Source organism: Aulonocara stuartgranti (genome assembly GCF_965226115.1).
Source record: "Aulonocara stuartgranti genome assembly, chromosome: 3".
NCBI lineage: Eukaryota > Metazoa > Chordata > Actinopteri > Cichliformes > Cichlidae > Aulonocara > Aulonocara stuartgranti.
In genome coordinates, this window is record NC_138941.1 from 79,864,846 (window position 1) to 79,872,735 (window position 7,890).

Consider the following 7,890-nt stretch of genomic DNA (forward strand, 5'->3'; position numbering starts at 1 on the left):
GAAGATAAGGGAGAGGAGAAAAAGTGTGTCCGCCTCCTCCGAGAGGCAAAGAAGGAAAGTACTTGGCTTGATGCTACTTTGAATTGGAGCAGTACTGTTACTGATGACGTATCACAAGTACACACGAGTACACGCAAGTACACGCGAGTACACGCAAGTACACGCAAGTACACACAAGTACACGCAAGTACACACAAGTACACACAAGTACACACAAGTACACGCAAGTATGCGCGAGTACACGCAAGTACACGCAAGTACACGCAAGTACACACAAGTACACGCAAGTACACACAAGTACACATATTGAGAAACAGCAGGGTCTCCTCATCCATCTGTGAGCTGTGATTGGCCTGCAATGATCCTGATGGTTGGTCCTGCTCACTGTGTGTAAAGACCTCTGATCATGTGACCCTTGTACCTGTGTGACCTTTGACCTTGACCCTGTTTAAACTCCGAGTGTGTGTTTTCAGAGTACAGTCGCTTTGAGGCAAAGATCCACGACCTGAGGGAGCAGATGATGAACAGCTCGTCCGGCAGTCTGAGGAACAGCCGCACCTTCTACATCAGGTAACCTGAGCTCACCTGTGACACACTGAGACACCTGGACCAGGTCTCCTCAGGGCAGCACGCCCGGCCTCTTTCATCTGTTCCTACTGTGAATGAGTCAGAATGACCTCACAGTCATGACACCTGTGAACAGGTGTGCTTTACTCCATCATGTGTCACTCAGCTGTAACCATCAACCATCTAGATTCAGACATGGATGCATCCAGCAGATTATTCCTTTACCAACAACACATGAACACATCAGGAGCACCTCAGGTTCAGGATGGGTTTGAACGCAGGCTGGAGCTGCCAGGGATCGAACCAACAACCTCAGAGGACGAGCCGCTCTGCCTCCTGAAACACAGACACCACGTTTATGAGTGTGAGGTTTATCCTCAGTAAGACACGTTTGTCTCTCTACACAGCAGAGACCAGACGGACATCCACAGAACAGATCGGTAGAATACAGTAAAACAATAGAAACAGTTATAAACAACTGCAGAATTGTAAGGTCTGTAATAGGAGTGGCTGTAGCTCAGGCGGTAGAGCAGGTCATCTACTGATCACAAGGTTGGTGGTTCGATTCCTGGCTTCCCCTGGTCTGCATGCCAAACATCCTTGAGCGAGATATTAATGTTCACCGATGCATCCATCAGAGTATGTGTGTGTGAATGTGAGCTAGAAAGGAAATGTGCTTGGGTGAATGCACACGTTGCATAAAGCACTGTGAGTGAGTAGAAAAGCGCTGTATGAGCTGTAATAAGCCATGTATGTATTTATACAGTTTAGAATTCATAACATTTAGGTAGTGTGTGTGTACATGTTTATATATCTTTGTGAGGACCAAAATTTAAATACTACTATGCTTGTGGGGACCAACAGCCATCATGGGGACTATGAAGACATGTTTGAGACTCACAATGTGGTTTTAGGGTCACAGTTATGGGGACGCTTTCATTTTTGATGGTTAGGGTAAGAAATATGTCAATTGATGTCCTCACTAAGATATGAAAACAGGACTGTGTGTGTCTGTGTTTGTCGGTCCGAAGAGTGCGTGAAGAACACACAGAGAACTCCTGGAACAACTTCTGACTCCAGATCAGCTAAATTTAAATGACTCCCAGTCAGCTGACAGTCTGAGGTGGTCACATGACCTCCTGAGGTCCTCAGAGGCGATGAGCGGCGTTCTCCATGGCGTGCTGTGTGTGTTACAGGGCGCTCTTCGACTACGATAAGCAGTGGGACTGCGGCGTGCTGTCTCAGGCGCTGGACTTTAACTTTGGCGAGGTCTTCCACGTGATCGACAGCGCCGATGAGGAGTGGTGGCAGGCACGCAGGGTCAACCAGCAGGGGGAGCTGGAGGAGCTCGGCTACGTCCCCTCCAAGCACAGGTCAGTGAATGCTGCACACACACACACACACACACAGGTCAGTGAATGCTGCACACACACACACACATACAGGTCAGTGAATGCTGCACACACACACACACAGGTCAGTGAATGCTGCACACACACACACACACACACAGGTCTGTGAATGCTGCACACACACACACACACACACACACAGGTCAGTGAATGCTGCACACACACACACACACACACACACACAGGTCAGTGAATGCTGCACACACACACACACACACACACAGGTCAGTGAATGCTGCACACACACACACACACACACACACAGGTCAGTGAATGCTGCACACACACACACACACACAGGTCAGTGAATGCTGCACACACACACACACACAGGTCTGTGAATGCTGCACACACACACACACACACACAGGTCTGTGAATGCTGCACACACACACACACACACACACACAGGTCAGTGAATGCTGCACACACACACACACACACACACAGGTCAGTGAATGCTGCACACACACACACACACACACACACAGGTCAGTGAATGCTGCACACACACACACACACACAGGTCAGTGAATGCTGCACACACGACACAGGTCAGTGAATGCTGCACACACACACACACACACAGGTCAGTGAATGCTGCACACACACACAGGTCAGTGAATGCTGCACACACACACTGACTGCCACCTCAGGGTGCTTTATACTGTAAGATAAAGACAATAATACACAATGAATCCAGTGTGTGTGTGTGTGTGTTTCAGAGTGGAGAGGAAGGAGTGGTCACGGATGAAGAGCAAAGGTAAAATAATAACACACGCAGAGGAGGAGGAGGAGGCGTGGTTATTCATCAGTGACTCCTCCACACACACTCCTGTGATGATAGTTTGACCTCCTGATGATCAGTGAGGAGGAGCCTGAGAGCTCAGGAAGAGGTCAGAGGTCATTCATCGAAGCTCCATGTTCAGTGTGAGGAAGTTAAATAAAACCTGCAGCCTGTGCTGAAGATACAGGAAGTGGAAGTATCTACTTCCTGTTTTCTCCTCTGTGAGGATCCAGAGGAAGTCACTCAGACTCAGAAACACAAAAACACAGAGACGTCCATCAGCTCTGACCTCATCACAGCATCACAGGAACCTTCAGACAGGAAGTGACCTCTGACCTCTCTCACTTCTAACCACGTGACTCAGTCAAACTGAGGGTTCATGTAACCTCAGACCCTCCTCATCATCATGTCCCCGTCATGGGTCAGATCTTCGTATGATGTCACTTCCTGTGTTTTCAGGTGTTTCTTCTTCTTGCAGGTAGAGAAGGCTTCGTTCACAGCTACGAGCTCATCACTCAGATTGAAGGTCAGTGTCACCAGTAACCTTTGACCCCAGACTCTAAATCAAACTGTTCCCGCCTCTGACTGTGGGTCACATGACCTCTGTGTGTGTGTTCAGTGGACTATGCCCGCCCCATCATCATCCTGGGACCCACCAAAGACCGCGTCAACGACGACCTGCTGTCCGAGTTCCCCGACAAGTTCGGCTCCTGCGTTCCCCGTAAGGCTCCGCCTACAGGTGGTCGAACAGGAACTGAACAGACAGGTTTCTAATGTGTGCCTCGCTCTCTCTCACAGATACGACTCGCCCTCGCAGGGACTACGAGGTGGATGGGCGGGACTACCACTTTGTGGCGTCACGGGAACAGATGGAGCGGGACATCCAGTCGCACCGCTTCATTGAGGCGGGGCAGTACAACAACCACCTGTACGGGACGTCGGTGCAGAGTGTGCGACAGGTGGCCGAGCAGGTGACAGTCCGCACTTTCCCACAGTGGCCGTTTCCACTCCCACAGTGGCAGTATTGTGACGGTGTGTGTGTGTGTGTGTTCAGGGGAAGCACTGCATCCTGGATGTGTCGGCCAACGCCGTGAGGAGGCTGCAGGCGGCACAGCTCCACCCCATCGCTATCTTCATCCGACCGCGGTCGCTGGAGAACATCCTGTGAGTCTAACACGTCACGTAAAATCATGAGGTCAGATCATACTGCTCTCTGACTCCGCCCATAAAGGTCAAATCAGACCAACCTCCCAGATCCAGTAACAGACAGAGGTCTGCAAAAGCAGAGATGAGATTCTGACATCTGCCACCTGGTGATAGACGAGTTGTGCCTCCTCCACAGACTCTAGTGTGGGTGCCCAGCTGGGCCCCCACGGGAGACCCTACCAGGGACAAAAAGCCCCCAACACCACAGGTTGCGAATCAGGGAGGTTCTTAATTTTTGATTCTTAAAGTAAATTAAAGTTCAAACATGAAAATCTCAAATGTCATTCAATTACATTCTTTAAAAGAAAATTAATTAAAATTTTACATTTTCTTTTTTTAAGATTTGATTCAAAGTGTTGTTGTTTTGTGGGCGGAGCCACAGAGCATTTCATGTCGCTGTGAGAATTAACACGTGTGACATTGGTGCAGGGACTTGAACAAGCGCCTGTCGGAGGAGCAGGCGAGGAAAGCTCTGGATCGAGCCATCAAGCTGGAGCAGGACTTCCTGGAGTGCTTCACAGGTAAAACAATGATTAAGTTCACGAGCGTTCACGTGTGAAACGTACGTGCGTCTCGGGGTTTGATGCCATCTTTGCCTGTCTTCCAGCCATCGTGCACGGCGACAGCTTCGAGGAAGTCTACCACCACGTCAAAGTGGTCATCGAGGAGCAGAGCGGACCCTACATCTGGGTCCCCGCACGCGACAGGCTCTGATTGGCCGACTGTCTTCACGGGAACTGCTGTTAACGTCACGCCCAGGCTCCTCCCTCCCTCCAGCGGGTTTTTGTTTTCTTCTCTGGGAGGGTGACGGGCGCACGCACTGATGGATCAGGATGTTTTTAATCTGAGACGAGGACAGACTCACACTGATTGGTTTATTATCAGTACATGATGAATCAGAGCCTGTAGACCTGGTACTGAAGTATTTATATCATGCTATTTATTTATTTATCTATTTATTTATTGGTTTGTGTGATGTGAAGATGGTGTGTGCGTGTGTGTGTGTGAGTGTGCACGTGTTGGTGTGTAGTGTACATACAGACTTGTGTGACTGTAAATAAACGATGGGGCTCAAACACACAGTCTATTTCAGGGCTTAAAGTAACAAACAACCACTGGACTACAACACCCACAATCCTCCTCTGCCTGCACCTCTACACCCCCACGCCCTCACTTTCCACACTTCATCTGCTACTGTTCTCCTCTGCCTGGACTAGAACTCCTCAAAGCACCCTTTGTTTGGACTACAACTCCTCAAACCGCACTGTGTTTGGACTACAACTCCTCAAAGCACCCTTTGTTTGGACTACAACTCCTCAAACCGCACTGTGTTTGGACTACAACTCCTCAAAGCACCCTTTGTTTGGACTACAACTCCTCAAACCACCCTTTGTTTGGACTACAACTCCTCAAACCACCCTTTGTTTGGACTACAACTCCCTGTCTTTCCCCCTGCTTCCACTAAAGCACCCACAATCCTCCTTGGTTTTGACTGCAACAACTTTATGCTGGACTACATGACCCACAATCCTCTGTCTTGACCTAAACGCACACAATCCTTCTTAGCTGAACACTGAACTGCCCTCATATGGACTACAGCTCCCATAATCCCCTCCTGATGGACAGTTTGGATTGAAACACTTCCATTTTTAAGCAAAAACGTCTGGACTGCAGCACCAACACTTCCCAGTTGTGGTGATGGATAAACTCCACCCACAAATGTCTACAGCACAGAAGGACTACATTACCCACAAGTCTCAGCTGATCCAGGCCACACATGCTGCCTGTGGGTCTGTGCTTGACTACAATACCCATGATTCCCTGCTCAGATGGCAGGGTGGAGACTGTGAAATTACCCTGCTGAGGGGAAGGCGGAGCTAAAGCTTGAGGTTGGGGTAGCATCAGGGGGTGGGGCATGTGTCCCGCTCACAGGACTCTGTTACCCACAGTGCTTTGGGTGTAGATGGGTTCCAGCGGGGTTTCCCAGACTGAATATCAGGGTCGTGTGAATAATAATAATTATTATAATGAAAGTAATCCTACTTATAGATGATGTAATATCATCACACACACGTGCACTCAGCGGGGTCACCTGAGGTCACGTTAGTTTGTGAGCACTGACAGAAACACTGATGTATCATTAAATCTGAGTATTGATTAGCCTGCCTCACACACACACACACAAACACACACTCATTTATGCACACACACACACTCACACTCATTTATGCACACACACACACTCACACTCATTTATGCACACACACGCACACACACACACACACAAACTCACACACACACTCATTTATGCACACACACACAAACTCACACACACACACAAACTCACACACACACACACACACACACACACTCATTTATGCACACACACTGTCTCACAGACACACACTCACATTCACACACACACACACACACTCATTTATGCACACACACTCACACACTCACTCACACACACACACTCACACACACACACACACACTCATTTATGCACACACACTGTCTCACAGACACACACTCACATTCACACACACACACACACACTCACACTCACACTCACACAGGGTTGAGATAGTTTGATGAGCGGCTCGTTGTATAATGACATGAATTAGTTATAAATGAAACTCTTGAAATATTGAAATAAATTCCTTATAAAAGCTGACTGAGTCTCCTCCATGTTGGATCCTGTGTGTTCGTGCACAGCTGACTGCTGACTCCGCCCATCAGCTGAAAATCCTGACAAACATAAATTTATTATTGATTATATGACCAAGGTGGTGTCATAGATGGAGCTGAGGACCTGCACGTTTAACCACAGGTGATAAATATGAGTGAACACGCCTCACATGAAACCTGTTCAGCAGACCAACAATCTGCAGGTCATCTATGAATCTAATCACAGGTCATTTTCTGCTACAGAAATGATCCCTATTAGTGCCAACTGTATGTATGCTGAACTAGTGAGGTTACAGAGTAGGGTGGGTGTAAAGAGGATTTAAAGATTTCTTCATTCATTTGAATGGAAATAAAAAGTAATAACAAGTTTAATATTTTAAAAAGTTTAAAAGCTACAGAATGAACAGTAATAGTGGTGTAGTCTTAAAAAGCTGCAAGTTTGGATACCAGAACAGTTTCTGGAGAACAAAGTGTGCAGAACAAAGTGTGCAGGAGAAACTCCAGTGTGAATGCTGACAGACAAACAGACTGGTTCTTCTATCAATCTGAGCACTCAAACCACTTTATACAACTAAGGAGCTTGGAAAGAAAAGCGTCTGGACTTCTTTAAGTTGCTTGGAGATGTTTCACCTCTCATCTGAGAAGCTGTTTGCCACAGCTGTCCTGGTGCACACTTTTTTTCTTAGGCGCACCTGCATAAAAGTTAGGCGAGAGAGACAAAACCTGCATCTCAGAATCTAGCGCAAAAAAGACGTAAACACAAAGCACAGACCCGACGCATCAGAAACAGCGAGCTGTCGGCTTTCAGCCCCGACGGCGCGTCCGTGTGCGGGCTGTTGAGTGAGAAAGCCGAGAAAGAGAAAGCTGATTCTGATGCGTCGGGTCCGCTCTGTGTTTACGTCTTTGTGTGGAGTCCATGTACCTGCTCTCATTTGCTCTTTGGTGGTTGTTGAAATAGTTTTTGAGCTTTATTGCTTCATTCAAGCTACTCACCTCTCTCTATCCACCTGTACTTTCAACTGGACCACGGCCAATCAGAGAGGTCCCGCCCCTGACTATCTCTGATTGGTTTCGACTATGATAGGGCCATAATGTGTGTCTGTTGTTGACCACACGGAGACTTTTTTTGCAGAGACTTTTCTTATTTTTTTTACTCAAACAATTGGTCACACTGGTGCGACCTGGGATTTATGACCAAATTGGTCGCACTCTAGAGCCCTGCTCCAA

At 47.9% G+C, this 7,890-nt stretch overlaps 1 protein-coding gene across 8 annotated transcripts in view; it reads left to right on the forward strand.

The window, feature by feature from the left end:
• The window catches only part of LOC309702922 (disks large homolog 4-like), a 53,523-nt gene extending 46,880 nt beyond the window's left edge, over positions 1-6,643 (forward strand). For all 8 annotated transcript variants that reach the window (XM_082527570.1, XM_082527566.1, XM_082527568.1 and 5 more), the window contains 9 exons: positions 474-570; positions 1,764-1,940; positions 2,705-2,742; positions 3,245-3,292; positions 3,386-3,487; positions 3,565-3,737; positions 3,821-3,930; positions 4,402-4,493; positions 4,580-6,643. In XM_082527570.1, the coding sequence (XP_082383696.1) occupies positions 474-570; positions 1,764-1,940; positions 2,705-2,742; positions 3,245-3,292; positions 3,386-3,487; positions 3,565-3,737; positions 3,821-3,930; positions 4,402-4,493; positions 4,580-4,686 (944 nt within the window). In that variant the 3' untranslated portion in view covers positions 4,687-6,643. The remainder of the gene's footprint in view (positions 1-473; positions 571-1,763; positions 1,941-2,704; positions 2,743-3,244; positions 3,293-3,385; positions 3,488-3,564; positions 3,738-3,820; positions 3,931-4,401; positions 4,494-4,579) is intronic.
• Positions 6,644-7,890: the final 1,247 nt, after the last annotated feature.